At 39.3% G+C, this 22,508-nt stretch overlaps 1 protein-coding gene across 1 annotated transcript in view; it reads left to right on the top strand.

Annotated features, from left to right (window-relative positions):
- The first annotated feature begins 17,266 nt into the window (after nucleotides 1–17,266).
- Nucleotides 17,267–22,508, top strand: part of MTMR7 (myotubularin related protein 7) — a 125,325-nt gene continuing 120,083 nt past the window's right edge. Inside the window, exons 1-2 of the mRNA XM_081795634.1 lie at nucleotides 17,267–17,364; nucleotides 20,703–20,734. Coding sequence (XP_081651760.1) covers nucleotides 17,322–17,364; nucleotides 20,703–20,734 — 75 coding nt within the window. The 5' untranslated portion in view covers nucleotides 17,267–17,321. The remainder of the gene's footprint in view (nucleotides 17,365–20,702; nucleotides 20,735–22,508) is intronic.

Genomic DNA, 22,508 nt, shown 5'->3' with positions numbered 1-22,508 from the left:
TTCCTTTTGAATCTATATCTGAATTTTTCTTCTGATCCCTGTCTTCCAAAGCAGAGGACATCTATAAATGCTACCAAGTCCAGGGGCACCTGGGTGGCTCAGTCGGTTAAGCGGCCGACTTCAGCTCAGGTCACGATCTCGTGGTCTGTGAGTTCGAGCCCCGCGTCGGGCCCTGTGCTGACAGCTCAGAGCCTGGAGCCTGTTTCAGATTCTGTGTCTCCCTCTCTCTCTGACCCTCCCCCGTTCATGCTCTGTCTCTTTCTGTCTCAAAAATAAATAAGTGTTTAAAAAAAAAAATTAAATGCTACCAAGTCCACCCGCTTGGAGACACAGTGAGGGATGGCTTTTCTATGCTTAGATTCCTTCTCTGTACCCATCACTGCTGCAGGCTCCTCTCGGTCCAGATTTCACATGATTCTATTAGACATGTCTGGAAAGGAAGACATTTCCCTTACGAAAGAATTGCTCTTTAATGTGGTTTTGCTAAGCTTCGTGTAACGAGAGTCATAAATAACATCATAGGAGATGAAAAATAATCTTTAATCTTTTAATTTATTACTGAAAATTTTTATTGATGTATAGTTGACATACAATATTATATTAGTTTCAGCTGCACATCATAGCAATTCAATGTTTATATATATTACAAAGGGATCACCGCAAGAAATCTAGCTGCCATCTGTCACCACATAAAGTTGTTAATGCTTATTAACTATATTCCCTAGGCTGTACATTATATCTTCGTGTCTCATTTATTTTATAGCTGGGAGTTTGTACCTTTTAATCCTCTCCCTTCTTCACCCATCCCCCTACCCCCCTTCCCTTCTGGCAACTACCAGATTGTTCTCTGTATCTATGAGTCTTCTTCTGTTTTGTTTTGTTTGTTTATTTTGTTTTATAATATTCTTAAATAGCTTTCCAAGGGGCAAAAGAGCCCCGATTTTCAGAAATTGTTTGCTGGGAGACAAAAAAAACACAGCTGCAATCAACTGGTTTGTTCTAAAAGCTATTATCTTGTCACGAGACTGGAATGAGCTATGATTTGTAATTAGCGTATGGTCAGTAGAAAATGATCATTTCTGAGAGGGGAAAGGATACACATTTTGTTTATTGTTATTAACGAGGTGCATTGTTTTCTCCAGCAATACAAAGTGAGGTTTTAGTCTCATAAAGCAATTTTCCCTCTTGAAGTTGCCCTTACAAAACTGTGTGATGGGTGGCTGACTACTGATCCCACCTAACAACTTAACTGGGCTTGAATCATCCTTTGCCAACGCTACTCAGTGATGTCAAGTATCTTGAGACACAAGTGTCTTAAAAAGTGATGCACTTTCTGTGGCCTTGGGTACAGAAATCAGTGAGTGAAAGTAAGGTCTTAGATTTAAAGTGAGTCTCCCCTTGGGACCACCTGACACTAGTAAGGTTCTACACGTGCTTTGATGACCAACTCATGTGGCGGGAATGATGCACCAGCTCAAGTGGTAACGTCACAGAGGAAGCGGAAGGGGACAGACTCCGGCAAATTGCCAAATGCCATTCTGTCACCTAGCACTGTTTTTCTGCCTGCCCCTCTTTCGTTTGTATTTAAAGCTCCTGAGAGAGGGGCACCTGGGTGCCTCAGTCACTTAAGCAGCCAACTCTTAATTCCACCTCAGGTCATGATCTCACAGTTCTATGAGTTCAATCCCCACGTCAGGCTCCGCTGTCAGCGTGGAGCCTGCTTAGGATTCTGTCTCCCTCTCTCTCTGTCCCTCCCCCACCCCCACTCTCTGTCTCTCAAAAATAAATAAAAAAACTTAAAAAAAATAAAGCTGTTGAAAGAACACTGGATTTAAAAAGACTTCCTCTTTTATTTGCAAGACCACACAGAAAAAATGTAAAATCTGTTTACTTACTCAGAGAATCTGGGAAATATTTAATTGCTATCGCACTCTGTAGTAGTTTGGATTATGGGGTTGGTGGTGGGGGGACTGTCGAGCAGCGGAGGGCCAGGGAGTAGATGGGCTTGCATAGGGCACGCCCCCTGGTGTTTTCACTCAGCCCTGTTCTGTCTTGAAGAGAAAATAAATCAGTGCTCTAATATTACAAGTGATTTCCAAAAGAGCATGCATAATATGTGAAAACTAGGATTTACGTTTTGAAAGCTTTAGAAAGTGATCTGGTGAGTTTCTTTGTTGGTTTTGGAGAGGGTGAGGAGATAGATGGGAGTGTTGTGGTTAAGGATTTTGCCAAGGTAACAGGTAGTTTGGGATTCCCCCACCCCCACCCCTGCCACGCACGTTTTTAAGTTCCACGTATGAAGACATACGGCCTCAAATCTTAGTGGGTGGGGTTGGGAGGAGGGATGAAATAATGGTGAGTCACTGGTTAGCGTCAATGAGATAGCAATGCAAAGTTTGTAATAAGCTCGTAAATATCTGGAATCCCCCAAACCTGCCTGGCTTGGTCACAAGAAAGACTCGTGAGATTTTTCAGTTACTTCCTGCTCTAATCAGGACGTGTATGTATAAATATGTTTTACCAGTGTGTCTTCACCTTCATTCAGGTGAAATGGGATGTGTAGGTATGATTGGGTTGCAGAATGAGACAACGTAGATGATTATTTCCATAGCGTCCATCATAAGCCTTCAGTAGTCAGTAAGATCTAGCTGGTAATTTGGTTAAAATGTAATTTGAATAGAGTTCTCTCTGTCCCCGTATGTATGTATTTATGTGTTTACTTATAAAAAATTAAGAAGAGGGCAAAACATTCTGGTGTCCAGAGATAAGGTCATAAAAATAAAAATTCTGTAATCTTTTCATGTTTCAGGGAGAAAAAATGTGGTAGCATATTTAAAGAGACTTGATTTTACCTTTAGTAAAGCTCCCCATAGGAAATGATAAGACACATTTTAAAGACTTCTTTCTGCGTTTCTAAAAAACAAATACAGTAATTGGCTTAATGAAGGGAAAAACAGATAAGAATAACATTTAGAATGCCCGTATTTTTCTCTGGGGAGCCACTATTTGGTACTATGAAGAGTTGCAAACATTAATATTTTCAGTTTCCAGGGAAAGTTTGAAACTTATACCAAAAGTTTCAAAGTCTAACTTCTGAGCCCTGAGCCTTTGCCAATATACAACATTTATTTTTGGCTCCATGTGTCCTTACAGAGTTTCGTTATACCAAACTTTATGTAGCATTTGATTTTTAGCCAAAAGTTTTGTCCAGCACTCCTAAATGAGCTCCCCCTTCAGACAGGTTAGTGGTCTTTGCATAGGAACTGAAACGTTCGCACCAGTTTGGCTCATGTGAAATAAACATAGAAAACCACTGATGGCAATGGAGAAAATACGCAGGAACCAGGTCTAGGGATTTTGTTACAGGGGCAATGATTCATCAGTAAGGCAGTCAGAGCTCCCAGAGAAAATGATTTCCATTTTACCACTGGACTGGAAGATAGAGATAGAACTAAATTTAAAAATTAAGTTTTAAAATGTTGACGTCTTACATTTGGTAATATTTTAGGAATATCTGTTATCTTAAACTGTATCCTTCCTAGTTCCTAAAATACTTGGGTGGAGGAGATCTTACCAATGAGGGAAAACTCCCCAGGGCTAAACATGAGGATCAGAGGTTACTTGATTATGAAGCCTAATCCCATCTAGTTAATAACGGACAAAGACATTCCTTACAAGAAAAGGCAAAAATAATGAAACTCTAATTTTATTTTGTTTTAAATTTGCTGAGTCTGGTGATCAAATTTTTCTAAGGTGAAGCCTGAATGACCCTACACACCTTGAATTTAATGAATGGTAGGTTGTGGTTATTCATTTATTCAAACACATATCAAGGAATTTGAAAACAAGCAACCATGCTAATTCAGTGTATTATCCAGACAGTGTGGGGCTCAAAATTATTATGCAAGTAATAATTTCAATTTAGAAAAGAAACAGATCTGAGAATGTGCAATCAATGTACTAGAGCCGAGGAGAACCGTATGCAAGCTCCAGCCAATCATTAGTCATCAGTTATCTGCTTATGTGGTAAGTGCTGTGCTAGGCAATGGATATATAAAAATGAAGAATTAAAACTGAGTCACACACAGTCCAGTGAGTGGCTGGATATGAAACACATTATTGTAATATACCATGATAGAGCTATCAACCGGGTACTCTAAGAAGACACGGGGTCAGGGCTTCGTTCAGAGACCGGGGAACGGCTCCATAGTTGAGACAACTTTTGAGTTAAGTCTGGAGTATGAGCAGGCACGTTCCTGATAAAGGAGGGGCGGTCATTCCAGGCAAGGGAACTGCCTGTGCCAACATATGGAACCCTAAGATCACCAGATCTTTTAAAAATGCTTAACGTTTCCGGAGTATAGTTAGCTTATAGGTGAGTACAGGGTGGGAGATGGGGTATGTGGGTAGATTCTCCCATTATTTTCTTGCCTTATTCTTGTCTGTTCATTCAGTTTATAAAATTAGCCTCGATGATCTCTAAGTTTCAAAATTCTACAATCCTATGAAAGGAAAAAAATCTGTTTTTAGTTGGAAGAAAAGAGCTCTTTGGGGTGAACAAGGGTGTGGGATTGTTTCCATGAAAATGAGGATTTGCAGCTGCCTCACACAAGCTACATTAACAGTAAAAAAAATAAAGAGAGAGAGAGAGAGAACTTTTTTTCTTCTATTATTAGTATGTTTTGACATGTGCCTCTAGCACTATTTGGAAGGAAAATGACAATTTTTCCTCCAATACTAGATATGTTTCTTTTCATTTTCTTTTATTAGACTCCCTCAGCGAAAGGAAAGTTTTTATCCTGGTCTCATTTTTGGATAGAAAGTGTGCATTTTAAAATCAGGCAATCTACCTCTAAGAACCAATTTGTTGTCCATTTATCTATTTATTTAAAAAAATGTTTTAATGTTTATTTATTTCTGAGACAGAGAGAGACAGAGCATGAGTAGGGAAGGGGGAGAGAGAGAGGGAGACACAGAATCCAAAGCAGGCTCCAGGCTCCTAGCTGTCAGCACTGAGCCCGATGCGTGGCTCGAACTCACGAACTGTGAGATCAGGACCTGAGCCGGAGTCGGTCGCTCAACCAACTGAGCCACCCAAGCGCCCCATCTATTTATTTATTTTAAAGTTTATATTTTGAGAGAGAGAGAGAAAGCATGAGCAGGGAAAGGGAGAGAGAGACAGAGACAGAGAGAGACAGAGAGAGAATCCTACTTGGGGCTCGAACTCACGAACCATGAGCTCATGACCCGAGCCAAAACCAAGAGTCTTAACCCACTGAGGCACCCAGGTGCCCCACCAATCTGTTGTCTTTTATAGATTGTTACATATGCATGAAACTCGAAGTGCAAGTTCTGAGTGGAGCTGCCCTATAACAAAGTTCTTCTCAGAAACCAAAGTGAACCTCAAGTTATTGGGATGAGAGGAATGGCATGTAAAACTGATGTCCTGCTAATGAGCAAAACAAAAACAAAGAGAAAACAGAAACTGTTCCCCACATAGCACATGATTTCAAAAATGTAGAAGCTGGAAAAATAAAACATGAAGTGGCTTATGAAAGACAAAAACACTTGGGATATTTTTTAACACATTGTACTGAAAATTACTTTGAACACTCACATTCAGGGAGAATGACGGAGTCTGTTGATCATTTAAATAATTAAACTTTAACTCAAAACCACAGAGACTGGAGCTAAACTTTAAACTCTAAAAGCAGACAGCTACTTTTTCAGATGATATTTCTTTAGAGTGTAGTTTTACAAGGAGTTAAAATCAGAATGAAACAATTATCTGATTTTTAAAAACTTGGATCTTAGCTAATTTATTTTAGTCTCCAAATTCCTAAAGAGTGCTTGACATGTTTTGCTTCTTCGAGATCAGTAAAGACCACTGGTTGCTCTGACACAAGAAACACCCTTGCACTCTATCTTTAATGGAAAAACAAGCTCTCAGATCAGAAATCTTTGCATTTCCCTATTCCCTGACTTTCAAAAGCAGCCCGCTACACCTTCATCCATCCAAAGCTTAGCCACCCTTTATGATCAAATTCAAACCATCTTCTCTGTAAAATGTCCACTTGACCATGTCTGCTTGAATAATTGCTTTCCGCTCAGAAATTCTTCAGTAACTATTACCCATCATTTAAGTGGCAGTAAGTCCCATGTTAGCTTTTTTATTATTATCCTGGAATCTGTACTGTTGACTTTCAGTATGAGCAGGTGTTTGTGTCTAGTCTCCTCAACAAGGTCATTGCTCCTTAAAGACAGAGACCTTTTCTTCTTGGTGCTTTTACAGAGTTTGCTCCAGTAAATATTTGGTGATTTGAATAATTGATTAATTCAACAAACATTTACCAGGCAACTACCATGAAATGAACTAACATAGACCCTGTGTCTTTTTCTAGGTTTGTCCTGAAGGCTCGTGGTAAACCCAAATGTAAAAATGTAAAAATCAGTTAAACGTAAAAATCTTCATCCTCTGTAGCTAAGTTGCTTATTTTTATAAGTCAGTGATTTAAGAATTTTTATTTATCAAATAGAAGGAGAAGAAGAAAAAGGGGGGAGAAGTTGAAATTTTTATAGGCTTAAAAATCTAAATGTTTATATTTTCCATCTCTTCAACAGCATTACTACTGTATGATAGATTTGTGTGGCTAATAATGTGAAGACAAAGGGAGATACATTATTGCTCTGAACTCATGGCCCAGGGACTCCCCATAGCTCACATGAACCAAAATGTGAGCCTCCGTCTGAAAAAAATCTAGTGATTTATGTGATGTCAATATGTCAATATTCCTAATAGCAAGACGACCTAATCAACAGCTCAGTAGAAATGATAGGTCATGGGAATTTGAGTTAGATCACCTGATTTTAAATCTAGCTATATTATTTAGTTAAGTTACCCAGCTTCAATTCTTGGAAAGCTGAGATCATTATTGTGATGATAATTATAATAATGTCTGTCTTCAGAGTGTTGGTATACAAAATAAAGGAGTACTACAAAGTACCATACTTTGTATACAAAACTGTAAAGTACTTTTGGTTATGATTATAGATGTCATGTTGGCCCATCCACAGTTCATTCAATAAATACTAATTAACATCATGAACCAGTGATCAGTTGTCTTCCCATTACCTATGTTGAAACTCAACTAATCATGGCAATTAAATGGCAATATTACCACATAATTTTTTTATTCCCTTTTAGATGAGTGCTTTTTAAAAGCTGTGCAGAGGGGAGTTCTAGCTTTTCATTTCTGCTATTTTAAGTAAGGTAGTAAGTATTTAACCATGGACTTAGTTTCTGTATAATTGATTTCAAACATCAGGATAAAATATACTGCAAAAAACTCATTATAAACAGAGGACATTTACTATATTTTTAAAAAATAAGAGTGTTTAGGGCCACCGGGTGGCTCAGTCGGTTAAGCGTCTGGCTTGTTTCAACTCAAGTCATGATCTCATGGTTTTGTGAGTTTGAGCCCCACGTTGGGCTCTGCACTGAGTGTGCGGAGCCTGCTTGGGATTCTCTCTCTCTTTCCCTCTGTCTATGCCCCTCCTCTGCTCACACTGTCTCTGTCTCAAAATAAATAAACTTTAAAAAAAATAAGAGTTTTTAAATGTCTGTAAGTTATGGTATAAGAGGTTGAGGTACCCAATCTCTTTTGATTATTAAAAGACATTAAAAAATTTTTTTAAATTAAAGGAATTAATTAAATTATTCCTTAATTAAATTAGGAATTTAAAAAAAAAGAATTTTTTTTTTATCTGGTAATGACAGGCTAGACACAAAAAAGAACTGAAACTAAACAGTATGCCCCAGTTGGTAAATTTATTTCTCGCCAGAGTGGAAATTAGAAATTCTGAAACTACTTTACACACATACAGGGATGAACAAATAAGTAAATAAATTGCAGATAGTGGGAGCCTATATTTCTCACTGTCAAATAAGAAGTTAAAAAAAGTAAGAAGAGAAATTAAAATGAACCCTGTGGTTCTGAATTTGAGTCAGAGATATCAGTATGAATTCATGTTTATTTTAATATATATGCAAATAGAACTAAAAGTAGTTTTAGATATGTGTGTATATGTAAATTAGTGCACATCCATATATTGGCTCAGCAACTGTAACACCCTAATAGCAATAAGCACACTCAGTCCCAAGATTTTGGTTTCTAAATATCATTCTTCAATAAAACAAAGCAGGGCTCCTTAGAGAAATGGTTTACTCTAGGGCTGGTACAAGAAAAAACACAAGATGAGCCCGGACCATCTCATAGTGCCAGAGAGTAAGGAAATGCTAAGGAAGAAGGACCAAGAGGAAAAGGAAAAGAAGGAAAAGAAGAGGAAAAAGAGAAGGGGACAAATCAAAGGACATAGGAGCCTACCTGAAAGAATTCTCTATGGACAAAGCTGGAATGCTTTGAACAAATAAAGACAGTATTGGGTTATAAAATGTATTGATTAATTTATCTGGTATAAATGATTAAATATATAAATGAATGAATAAATGAGAAGGGACAAATCTTCCTTACATAGGAATGCCAAATAATATATGTAGCTATTCCTCTCTCTAGAAGGTAGAGCTTAATTCCCCTACCTTTGAATGTGGGATGGATTTATTGACTTATTACCAAAAAATAAAGAATGGAAAGGGGAAAATAGTAACTTTATGGAAGAGAAACTTGGTAGACATCTCAACCAAGTGATCAAGGCTAAACTCACCATGTGGATATAACCCATCTCCTGATAATGATTTGAACAGAACAGTGCCTCACCTATGTGCTATTTTTACCAAAAACCTATAACCCCAGTGTGATCATGAAAAAAAAAAACAAAAAACAAAACAAAGCAAAAACCCCAAAACATGGGACTGCCCCAAAATGAGATAAAGTCTACAAAATATCTGACTTACCCTCTTCAGAAGTGTCAAGGTCATGAAAAACAAGGAAAAAATGTTATAGACTAGAGGAGAGTTTAAGGAGATGTGACAATTAAATGCAATTTGGTTTCTTGAAACAGGAAAAAAAGACATTTGGTTTTAAAAAAGTGAAATCGAAATAAAGTCTGTAGTTTAGATAATAGCATTATTTCTTCAAATGTACATTGTTACATAATTTGTTAACCTTAGGAGAAACTGGGGGGCACCTGGGTAGAAGGTTAGCTTTCAACATCGCCTTGATCACTGGCCTAGCATAGCTCTCCAAGTGCAGCTGTGTTATGCATGCCTGGTTGGAGCCCAAGTCATTTGCTCCTGATCACTGCTGCTGGGACCACAGATACACAGTGGCCCTTTCAACTGCCACCAGGGCCAGCACAACTATCACACTGAATTTTTTTTTGAGTTTATTTATTTATTTTGAGAGGGGTAGGGCAGGGGAGAGAGAGAGAGAATCCCAGGCAGGCTCCGTGCTGTCAGTGTGGAGCCTGACTCGGGGCTTGAACTCATGAACCACGAGATCATGCCCTGAGCCGAAACCAAGAGTTGGCCACTTAACTGACTGAGCCACCCAGGTGGCCCAAACGTTTTTTTTAAAAATTGAGATATAATTGACATATAACATTGTGTAAGGTTAATGTATGCAATATGCTCATTTGACACGTCTATATATTGTAACAGGATTACCACGGTAGCCTTAGCTAAAACCTGTCACATTAATTATCATTTCTTTGTGGTGAGAACAATTAAGATCTAGTCTCTTATGGGGCGCCTGGGTGACTCAGTCGGTTAAGTGTCCGATCAGGTCATGATCTCATGGTTCATGAGTTCGAGCCCTGCATCGGGCTCCTGCTACAGCTCAGACAGAGCCTGGAGCTTGTTTCAGATTCTGTGTCTCCCTCTCTCTCTGCCCCTCCCCCCTTGCACTCAGTCTCTCTCTCTCTCTCTCTCTCTCTCAAATAAACATTAAAAAAATTTTAAGATCTAGTCTCTTAGCGGCTTTGAAGTTTCTAATAACAGTATTGTTGACTCTAACACTTTGACTGTCTTGCTGAAATTGGCGGGCACGTAAAAATCAGGCCTAGATTTTTCCTGGATTTCCATGGCCCTCTCGGTTCTTCTCGGTTTCTCAGGAAACAGAGAACAAGGATCTGTGCATTGTGGCTTTTTCATTCCCCAGTACAGAGCTTTGTGGTTGCCTTCCCACAAGGTAGAAGGAAGAGCAGAGCAAACACACACTTTGTCAGATAGTCCCCTCTGCTGTGTGCATGGGCAGGCGGGGGCCAACCCCACGGGGACTCCAACAAGTGTTGCTGAGGCACCTTTCCATTGGCAGCTCCGTGCCTGTGCTTTCCCCATCCCGGTAATCCAAGCTATGAGGCCCATGTTCTTTTATATCAGCTTTTCCCTAGGATCGCAATGCTCTGGCTCACACAAGCCTTCTGAGTCCCCAGAGACAAGGCCTTTGCACCCTTCACCAAGAGCACTCTGGACAGCACCGGGTGACACTGAATGACGTCGGATCGTTTGTTCACGTGGTGATCCTTTCACCGATCTTACTGTACAGTTTCACTTTGTCAGCTATACCCTTCAAAGTGTGTCAATGTTCTTACAAAACGACTGCTTAGAGCTCCTCCAAAAATAATTTTCTATTTCAAATCATAGGACGTGGAAATAATTCAGATTGCCTTAATTGAATACATTGCAACCATTAAAAATCCTTTTGTATAATAGCTTCACTGAGGTATAATTGACACGCACTGCTCCCATGTTTCAAATATACAATTTGATAGATTTTCATATACGTGAAACCACCACAATCAAGATACTGAATTACCACCAAAAATTGCCTGTGCCCTTTGTGATCCTCCTCTCCTCTCTCCACACTTTCCAAATAATCTCCTCCTCCCAACCCCCAGGCAACCACTGATCTGCTTTCTGTCATTATAAATTAGTTTGTATTTCCTAGAATTTTTTTTATAAATAGAATTATACAGTATGTCTGTGTGTGGACGGGGGTTGGGGTGGATGTCTGGCTTCTTTTATTCAGCCTAAGTATTTGACATTTGTCTATGTTGTGCGAGTTAATAGCTCTATTGTTTTTCAGTTGCTAAGGATTATTCATCATATGGAGATGCCAGAATTTATATATCCAATTACCTGGTAATGAACATTTGCGTTGTTTCCAGTTTGGGAATATCACAAAGAAGTGCGCTGTGAGCATTTTCATGTACACGTCTTTGTGTGGACACACACTTTTGTTTCTTTAGGTTAAATACCTACGAATGGAGTGCCTGACAGAGTATGTATGTGTTTAACTATTTGAGCCACTGCCAAACTGTTTTCCAAAGTGTTTTCACCATTTCTCCTTCTCCCCAGCCACGTACGAGAGTTCCAGTTGTTCAACAACTTTGCCGACACGCGGTAGAATTAATCTTTAAAATTGTAGCCATTCTTAAAGGCGTGAGGTGGTGTCTCATTATGGCTTAACTTGCATTTCTCTGTTGACTGATCACGTTGAGCATATTGTCATGTGCTTATTTGCCTTCCAAAGGTTCTGTGGTGAAACTGCTTAAATTTTTTGCCCATTTTTAATTTTTAAATTTTTTCCAGCTTTATTAAAATATAATTGACATCTAACGTAGTGTGAGTTTAAGGTGTATGCCATGTGATGATTTGATACACGGGCATACTGTGAAGTGTTTATTTACCACAATGAGGCTAGTTAATACATTCTTCGAGTCACGTAATTACCATTTTATTGTGTTGTTACGGTGAGAACATTAAAACGCTACTCTCACAGCAACTTTCAATTATACAATACAGTATTGTTTACTTAGACCCCTGCCTCCCAACTTAGAACTGAAAGTTTTTACCCTTTTTTATTTTTTTATTAAAAAAATTTTTTTTAATGTTTTATTTTTGAGAGAGAGAGAGAGAGAAAGAGACAGAGTGCAAGCTGGGGAGGAACACAGAGAGAGGGAGACACGGAATCCAAAGCAGGCTCCAGGCTCTGAGCTGTCAGCACAGAGCCTGACGCGGGGCTCGAACTCACAAACCATGGGATCATGACCTGAGCCAAAGTCAGAAGCTCAACCGACTGAGCCACCCAGGCACCCCTATACTCTTTTTTAATTTTTTTTTTTTTTTTTTTTTTTTTTTGACAGAGAGAGAGGGAGAGTGCATGCACATGGGGAAGGGTCAGGAAGAGAGGGAGAGAGAGAATCCCAAGCAGGCTCCATGCTGTCGTTGCAGAGCCCAATGTGGGGCTCGATTGCACAAACCATGAGATCCTGACCTGAGCCGAAATCAAGAGTGTGATGCTTAACTGACTGAGCCACCCAAGTGCCCCTGAAAATTTGTACTCTTTGACCAACATCTCCCCATTTCCCTTACCCCCCAGCCCCTGGCAATCACCATCCTACTCTCTGTTTCGATGAGTTCCATGTTTTTAGATCACGCGGTATTTGTCTTCCTCTGTCTGACTTATTTCACTGAGCATAATGCCCTCAAGGTCCATCTATGTTGTCACAAATGGCAGGATTGCCTTCCTTTTTTGTGGCCGAATAATGCTCCATTGCATATTTATATATACATATATAAATATATAATATTATATATATTCATAATATATAATACATTCATATTCATATATTTATATCCATATTCACATATTTTTATAATATAAACTTATATATTAAATATTTATATGTTTAATATATAATATATAATTTTATATATATTCACCTGTTGATGGACACTTCAGTTGTTTCTGTGTTTTATTTGCCTCTTTTTAAAAAAAGCATGGTTTATTTTCATATTACTGAGTTTTGAGAGTGCTTTACATACAAGTTCTGGATGCAAGTTAGGTATGTGACATGTAAACATTTCTTTCAGTCAATGGCTTGCCTTTTCATTCTCTTAAGATGTCTTTCAAAGCAGAAGTTTCTTGATTTTGAGAAAGCCCAATTTATGATTTTTTTTAATGGATTGTGTTTTTTGCTGTTATATGTAAGAAAACTTCGCTGAGCCCAAAGATTTTCTCCCATGTTTTCTTTTTGAAGCTTTATAGTTTTAGGTTTTATATTTAGGTCTATGATTCATTTTGAGTTGAACGGTGTGAAGTAGGATCACACATTTGTTTTATTTGTTTTTGTTTTTGGGTTTTTGTGGGTGTTTTTGCACATGGATATCCAGTTTTCCTAGCACCTTTTGTTGAAAAGACTATTCTTTCTCCACTGAATTGCTTTTGTACTTTTGTTGAAAGTTAATTGAGCATGTATATGTGGGTTTATTTCTGGACTCTGAATTTTGTTTACTCTATTTGTCTTTTCTTAAGCCAATACCACCACATTGTCTTGATTACTATAGTTTCATGATTTTCAAGTTTAGATACTGTGAGTCCTCCAAATTCGTCCTTAGTTTTGACAATGCTAGGTCTTTTGCATTTGATCTATAAACTCAGGTTTTCAATTATACAAAAACAACCTACTGGAATTTTTGTTAACTTGCTGGAATTTCGACTGTGATTGCACTGAATCTATAAGTAAATTTGGGAACAACATAGTAATAATATTGAGTGCTCCAAAACACGAAGACTGTATTCTTCTCCATTTATTTAGGTCTTCCTTAATTTCTCTCAGCAAGGTTTGCACTTTGCAGAGTTAGGGGTTATACTTTTTGTTTATTTATTTATTTATTTTTGGTTAGATTTATCCTTATTTCACATTTTTTAATTTTATTGTAAATGGCATTATTTTTAATTTGCAACTATTAGTTGTTGGCATATAGAAATATAATTAGTTTTTGTAGTGACCTTGCATCCTGTAAGCTTGTTAGTTCTAATAGCTTTTTTGTAGATTCCATGGATTTTTCTGTGTATAGAATCGTGTTGGTAGCAAATAGAGACAGATTTACTTCTTCCTTTTCAATCTTTAATTTCTTGTCCTTGCCTTATTGCACTGGCTGGGACCTCTAGTACAGTGCTGAGTAACAGTGGTGAGAGTGGACATCCTTGACTTCTTCTGACCATAAGGAGAAAATTTCTGCTTTCATCACCGAGTATGATGTTAGCTGTAGTTTTTCTGTAAATGCTCTTTACCACGTAGAAGTTCCCTTCTGTTCTTAGTTTGGTAAGAGTATTGTTCTATTAATCAGATATGGATGCCAGATTTTGCCAAATGATTTTTCTTCACCTGGGGAGGCTGGGGAGTTGATTTTTGATTGTTAAATCAACCTAATTACCCGGTATAAACAAGGGTTTTTAAAACAGAGAAATGTATCAAATTGGATTTGAGTTTAATTTACTTGACTACTTAGTGATAGTAGCACAGTTTATTAACACATGAAAGATTAGTTGTTTTTCTAGTGATGATTACTTTCAGTAAGTCTCAAAAATTATTGATTTTTTAGAGCGAAATAATCTTAAGACATAAAATTTGGAATGATAATTGGCTTGCCAAGGTTAAATGCAATGTGTTCTTTGCTTCAGTCTTCTTAGAAATGAGAAAATATCTGAAGTGCCTACTTTTCGTGAGCTTTTAGGCATTTCCGACCACATAAGTTTTCAGTGTAGGGCAAAGTATTTTGTGTGGTTCTACCTGTTTACACAATTCTCTTTCTCCCACTCTATTTTGTGAGAACATTGGCTGGGAACTAGTGTAAATCAACTCCCCTTTGGAGGCATTTTCCCCAAAGGAGGTGGCAGGAACACTGCTTTGGGTGACCCTGGTAGTCCACAGTGGGGACATAAAAGGATCGAGCAGTAACACCACCCATTAGCTACTGCTTCCCGAGAGATGTACAGGAAATGTTCATGATCAAATTTCAGTTGAAACTCGGGGCAGGAAATGACTATTCTCATCAAAGGGGAATTAAAAGATTCCCTCAGGCCTCAGGAGGCAGTGAGGAAGATTGTAGTACTGAGCAAGTTGCCAAAGTGAGAAGTCAGATAATGAGCCCTTGAGTTGGAGAGACAGAGCCAATCAGCCATCAGCCATTTTATTAAGCAGTAAATCAGGAGAAGTAGACTGGAAGGAATCCAAGCACTCAGAAGAAATGGAATGGTCAAGACGTCAAGGACATTAAGCAAGCACATAAGCAAAGACTAGGAATTTTTGCAAATAGTCTCTATTAGTATAGGATCTGGGGACTGGGAGACCGGGGTCTGAGCTATGTCTCCTTTCATTTTCTTTTTAAGCCTCGATCAGTTTTCTTATCTGCATTATGATAAGGTGAGGTACAAAATGGAACCTAACCCTAAGTGACTTCTAAAGTCAGATTCTGTTCAGTGAAAAGGTGCTTCGAGTTGTTGAAGACTTAACTGGTTGGTATATGGTGAGAGTCCAAACTAGGGAGTGCTGACTGGCTCAGCAGGTTACAGAAACTGAACTTGGAATTCTCAAGGCAATCTTGGTGGAAAGGCACAGAGAAGCGCATGTTAGCAGAGAAAGTCCCGAGAGGAGGAGGACCGGGTGAAGGGCCAGTGAGAAACCCCCCATGTTGAGTGTAACAGCACTTCAAGAGCAGGAATGACAAATGTTTTACATAAAAATTTTATAGATTTCCCCCATATATTGCACAGGTATGCAAAACTGTGACTTTCTTCATTTCTTTATAATTAAACTAAAGTTTTAGTCCCCCCCCCCTTTTTTTTAAGTTTATTTGTTTTGAGAGAGAGAGACCATGAGCATTGGGTGGGGAAGGAGTGGGGATCAGGGAGGAGAGGGGGAGCTGGGGGATTTGGGGGGGGGCAGTGAGAAAGGAAGAGAGAGAGAATCCCAAGCAGTCTCCACGATGTCAGCTCAGAGCCCTATGCAGGGCTCGACCTCACAAACCATGAGATCATGACCTGAGCTGAAATCGAGAGTAAGACCTTGACGATCGAGCCACCAGGCAACCCGTTGAGTCCCCCTTCTAATGGGCGGTGACAAGAGTAATCTTGATTCAAGGTTAGCACAGATACTTGAGGTTTGAAACTCTGTAGATTATGGCTGCCTTTTCAGTCATTCTCATTCTCCCTCAACCCCCTCCTCCTTTCTGCCCAGGAGGTGACATAAGTCCCAGAAAGTAGGGAATTTAACTATCATCCAGGTCAGGGGAAGAGAGTGCCTGGTACTCCACCATCCTGTGTCAATCTCTGGAGGCCGCTGAGATGTGACTAATCCCGCGAGCCTCTGGATGTGTGTCCTGTTGCATGTGCCGAAGGAAACAGCGTCCTCCCCGTCACACCTCTGATTATCTGCTCACTGCAGGTCACACTGGGTCCTGATAACTGGGGCATGGATTCTAGTTCCCTCCATGTCCCCTGGTCTGGGTGCCATCAGCATCCCCCTGTCGGGACCACAGTAACTTTCTGCTGCTCTTCCTGTATCACCCTGAGGATGCATGAGGTGGTCCTGGAACCAGATGTCTGGGCATATCTCTCAGATTTTCGTGGCACCAGGATGGGTGCAGGGTTCCTTGGAGTGGCTGACAGCCTTCCCAGGCTAGGCTCTGAGAAGGAAGGCCTGGGTGCTCTCCTGCTTTGGGTCCCCTAAACCTATCCTGGATTTCCAGTTGCCTCCTGTACCTAGACTCAACCTAGGCCAGGAGGAGGGCCAGGGGCCAGAGACACTTACAAACTCCCTCTCTTCTCTCTTGCTTTCTCTCCTCTTTGAAGTTCTTCAGCCAAGAAAAGTCTTTTCATCCTCTTCTTGTGTGGCTGCAAAGGGGCTCTTCATCTTTCTTGTTTGTTTGTTGTTTGAGAATAAACGCGATATCTTCTTCCTTCAGGCTTTGACTCTTGATAATTAAAGCTGAAGTTTTGGAGTTCAGAAAAAAAAATTTTTTTTAGGTTTGTGGCTCTCAGCTCAACTTTGTGCCCCTCAAAGACTTTTCAGTTCTAGTTTATATCTGACCTCTTAAGTGTAAATCAAAGATTTAGTTCGTTTGAGTAGTTCGTTTAAGTTATAGTTATAGTTCGTTTGAGTAGTGGGTGGGAAGATAATGTAAAAGGAAACGTAAGGAGAAAGAACTTCAATTACTATTTCAAATATTACTCACGACACTAACATGTGTTTTCAGATTGGTAGTACTGTTGGATGATGTGACATAAGTAACCCAAAAAATCCTTAAAAATTATCAGTATATTATATATATATATATATATATATATATATATATATATATATATGTGTGTGTGTGTGTGTGTGTGTTTATATATATATATATATATGTGTGTATATATATATTCTCAAATATTTGATTTGGTTGTTTCAGGTAGAAATACAGAAAAAAAGATGAGCTGTAAGTCTAACATGACATACCATGGAAGAGAGGCAACGGGATTCCAGAGCTTGTGTTGACTTTCCTTCTCATCTAAACATCTGCATAAATTTGGATTTTCATGAGGTTTGGCCTGTGGATGCAAGCTACTTTTATCTCTGAGAGTGAGTATAACCCCACTGACATCTGGGATAAAGAGGAAATGGTCAATACATGTCAGTTAATTGTAGTGGTAGTAAAAGTTGAAACTGTGGTGGTAGGTATGTTCTTGAACAAGCAGACAATTTTACCAACCATCTGGGGAGAGAACATGAGACAAGACCAGCACAGGGGGCATCCCATTAGCAACACTTGTTTAGAGCCCTAAGTGAGAGAAACTGAGACTGATATCCTAACCTACCTTGTAGGTTATCTATTATCTATAATTATCTATAATATAAAATGGTGCTCCACCAGACCTCAAAATGGTAATCAATCAATGTCTGGTTGCTGACCTTGCAAGCAGATGATGTCTCTGGAGCATCTGTTTACTTGAGATGCTATAATTGAGTACTTTTGGTTTATCTGAAAGAGGATGGGATAAGTGTATTAGTCAGGGTTCTCCTGAGAAATAGAACCAATAGGAGATATATACTAGGTATATAGTAGTATATACTATATAGTATATATATATATACTATATAGTATATATATATAGTATATATATATATACTATATAGTATATATATACTATATATATATACTATATAGTATATATATACTATATATATACTATATAGTATATATATATAGTATATATAGTATACTATATACTAGGTACAGGAAGGGTTATAGGAAATATATAGATGTATATCTTATAATCATATTATCCTATGTATATTCTATATATCTATATTATATCTATAAATCTATATCTTTACCTATACCTATCTACTCTTTGTATTTAAGTCTAGTGCTAAATATTTATTTTAAGGAATTGGCTTATGTGATGGTTGCACTGGCAAGGTCAAAATCCGCAGGGCCCCCTGGCAGGCTGTAAATTCCAGCAGGAGTTGATGTTGCTGCATTCGAGTCCAAAGGCAGTCTGGAGGCAGAATCCGTTCCTCTTTGGGGACACTAGTCTTTTCTCCTGAGGCCTTCAACTGATTGGATGAAGCCCGCCCACGTTATCTGCTTTAATCAAAGACTACTGATTTCAATGTTAATAACATCTAAAATACCTTCACGGCAACATCTAGACTGGTTTTTGACCCCAAAACTGGGCACCTTAGCCTCGTGAACACACAAAATTAACTCCCAAAATTAGGAGTTTTGCTGTTATCTTCTTTAGAGACAAGGACAGTGGAGAGCATAACTGCCTAGTGGTTGCTCCCTGTCTGGTTTGAGCGCCAGTGTAAAGATGGGCGAGCCCCAAACTAAAGGAGTTTCATGAGAAATTCGGTGGACTCTGGGCTCAAGCAGAGCTGCTTTGCTGCTCAGAAAAGTGTGACCCAGTGCTGAGGAGAGAGGTGCCCTCTCTACCCTCTGTGGGAAACCTAGCATGGCTCTGAGCCGTGAAAACGGTCAGCCTCGAAGTGCAGGAAACAAGTCTCTCGGCGTGGATGTTAATCTCCTTACGGAAGGCTTCAAGAGCAGTGGACAAGGTACCCTCAGCTGGGGTTTTCATGACAGAGCCTGGAGATGAGCTTGAGGAGAACAGGTGTTCCTCGACATACCTGAGCAAGCCTCTAGGAATGCCTTCACATGCCTGAGGGGAACATTCTGGAGACAGGAATTTCTGTTGAGCAAGTGGAGACAACAAGCCACTAGAAGTCAAATCCACAGGCTAGGAAGACCCAGAGACTTCTTGGTTATACTCTTATTACTTTAGAGACTGTGAATTCAATTAGTCTCAGTACAAATTCTGAAGATTTCGTAAGGATTCTTACAGGTATTGTCATTTATATCTACCTACAGACTGTTTGAAGTCTACCTAATTATTAAAGATTAGACTGTGGCTCAGGCTGAGCAAAACCAGCTCCGTTCAGGGTATACTGTGTAGAAATATAAATGAGTGTGTTAACCTTGCACAAAATCTGGGTTTTGGTCAGATTGATAGAGTCGTCTGAAGGTCAGCTGACTTAGTTTAATTGATTTAAAATAGTAACCTAGCTAGTTTGGTGAACTAGAGCATAAGATACGAGGGACACCTGGGTGGCTCAGTTGGTTAATGTCTGACTCTTGATTTCAGCTGGGGTCATGATCTCTTGGGTCTGGGTTCAAGCTCCGTGCCAGGCTCTGCCCTGTCAGTGAGGAGCCTGCTTGGGATTCTCTGGCTCCCTCTCTCTCTGCCTCTCTCTCTCTCTCTCTCTCTCTCTCAAAATAATTAAATAAAATGTTAAAAAAATAGCATAAGATATGGGGTAAGATAATTATGAATTCAAATTATGGTACCACTTTGATGGCTTTATGACTTGGATTTGTTGTTTAACGTTTAAGTTTTGCTTCTTCCTCTCCCCACAGGGCTGTTATGAGCTCTTACATATAGAAAGGACTCAATAAACAGTAGTTGCTAATCTTATTACTATTTCATCTATTACCGATTCCATTTTTCCTCTTAAACGGTAGTTGACATCTATGAAAGTAACTGTGAAGTCTCTACCGTGGTTCTTAACCTGGCTGGGCCTTTGGAACCAGGGGGCATTTGTGGATGCTGTGGGGAAGTGACTATTTTTTTTTTTTAACGTTTATTTATTATTGAGAGACAGAGAGAGACAGACATGAGTGGGGGAGGGGCAGAGAGAGAGGGAGACACAGAATCTGAAGCAGGCTCCAGGCTCTGAGCTGTCAGCACAGAGCCCGATGTGGGGCTCGAACTCATGAACCGCGAGATCATGACCTGAGCCCAAGTCGGCCGCCCAACAGACTGAGCCACCCAGGTACCCTGTGACTATTTTCTCTTGTCACAGTGACTGGGGAGTTCTTCTGGCATTTAGTGTCCAGAGATCAAGGACAGTAAATATCCTGCAATTTGTGGGTCAGTCTTGCACTCTGCATTAATTTTCCCACCCCAAAAACCATTAATGAGAAATGCACCGTGCCTCTCAACACAGTGACATAAAGAAAAACTAAATTAATCAAAAATAATTAACACAAAGCATTGGTGTGATTATTGGGTTTAGAGTTTCCAATGATAAATGAAAGTTGTTGGGTGTTTTTTTTCTTTTTTAAGCTGAAAAAGATTAAAATAAAGTGATTTTCCTGGGTAGTGCCTCCCATTATGTCACGGGAGAAACAATTTGAGGAAAGGATTCATCTCAGCTGCATTGTATACACTTCACTACAATCTGGTTTGTAGGAAGTGACCCTTTCAGCACAGTGAACACTGTGCGTGCATGCGTGTGTGTGTGTGTGTGTGCATGCATTTTTATAGCTTTTGTTTAGAGGGGTAAATTTATGTTGAAGGATTGTTCACTCTCCACAGTATTCTAACTAAAACTTTGATACTAATTTTTTTTTTCAGAAAAGTACACTTTGTTACTCGAAGGAGTAAAGGTAAGACCTTGACTTATAAATAACCTACATGACTTTAAAACAACCTGCACTTTTATGTATTCCAATATGATGACTCCAGTTTGCAGACTCTGAACTTCTACTTATCACCTGTTGAATACACATTCAGAGGTATCTCCTGCTGATGTATTGGCCAGTCAACATACCCTTTACTTATTTGTTTAAAAGAATTTTTTTTAATGTTTATTTATTTTTGAGAGAGAGAGAGAGAACGAGCTGGGGAAGAGCAGAGAGAGGGAGACAGAATCCAAAGCAGGCTCCAGGCTCTGAGCTGTCAGCACAGAGCCTGACGCGGGGCTCGAACCCACAAACTGTGAGATCACGACCTGTGCCAAAGTCGGACACTTGACTGACTGAGCCATCCAGGGGCCCTTCAACACAGGACTTTAAACTAAGCTGCTTTCGTGTTTGTTTGTTTGTTTGTCTGTCTTCAGAAATGTTCATAAAACTCTGAATTGATTGCTTTATTATATTTTGTCATTGTTTTAAATAATTAGTAACAGAAAAGCGATAGTAGCAATATGACAATTGTAGCAGCTGCAAATAATTAGCTGTGACCAGGGGTTTAGCTTCAGTTGTAAGCAAGTGCTTTTGAACTAAGTCTGTCAGGTATGTATTAACTTCCGAGGGAAATTTAAAGAAGTGTACAAACTACTAGAAATGGATTGTGGAAGCTCATTGCTGATAATTGAAGTGTACTCATGTTGGCAGTTGAACAATCTTGAAAATGAGGGGTTGGGAATTAACACTGCAAACACTCCAGAGATCCTAAGGCGCAGGAAAGCTCCCAGCCCACCGACAGTGATAAGGATTGCTGCGGCTTCCTCTTCCAAAGCCCAAGGGCATCAGGTGTTCAATTTTCACTCAATAAATATTTTAATGCAGTCAGGGAGTGCTGTCGCATTCTCCTGCTGGATCCTAAGCAATTTGTTTTTCTAGCCGGAGTCTCCTCCTAACATTAAAACAAATTGCTTTGTTTCATGTCAATAACACCTCAAGTACCCTAAGCAAATTGAGACATGAAACTACTTTAGAAAAATATATTTTGGTGTTTCGGGTATGCATTATGTATCCTGCAAAGAGACAAACAGTATCAACTTAACACCGCTAGTGGGAATTTTGTGATATTTTTAGGCTTTCTAGTAATGGAAGCTCTATTGTTAGTCTGTTGAGTCTACTGTCCTCCCTTGGTTTTCAGGGCTCCTGGACATACAAAGGTGGGTCATTGAATATAAGATCATGGGGAATCATTGTTGAGCTATGCCTACCACTCCCTCCTCTCTTTTGCTCTTTAATTCAAAGCTTTTGGAGTTTAATTTTTTTTAATGTTTATTTATTTTTGAGAAAGAGGGAGAGAGTGAGCGGGAGAGGGACAGAGAGAGAGAGAGGGAGACACAGAATCTGAAGCAAGCTCCAGGCTCTGAGCTGCCATCACAGAACCCAACATGGGGCTCGAACTCACAAACCCTGAGATCATGACCTGAGCTGAAGTCAGATGCTTAAACGACTAAGCCACCCAGATGCCCCGACAAAACTTTTAGAGCTTAAACAATGCTTTCAAAGCTGGACCAGGATAATGATACTGTCCGCTAATATAGAATAAGATCAGTTTTTCTCAATTTTCAAAAAAGACATTAACAGAATTATCTCTATTTTCCCCCTACACGTTTTCTTAAAGTCTTTTCTGTTTACTGTTCCCAAGACCAAAATGAATAAACAATCGCTAATAGATGTTACGGTAAGATTCAGGAGCAGC

This window comes from Panthera onca, chromosome B1 (genome assembly GCF_046562875.1).
Source record: "Panthera onca isolate mPanOnc1 chromosome B1, mPanOnc1 haplotype 2, whole genome shotgun sequence".
Lineage (NCBI taxonomy): Eukaryota > Metazoa > Chordata > Mammalia > Carnivora > Felidae > Panthera > Panthera onca.
This window is presented reverse-complemented; position numbering and strand designations above follow the sequence as displayed.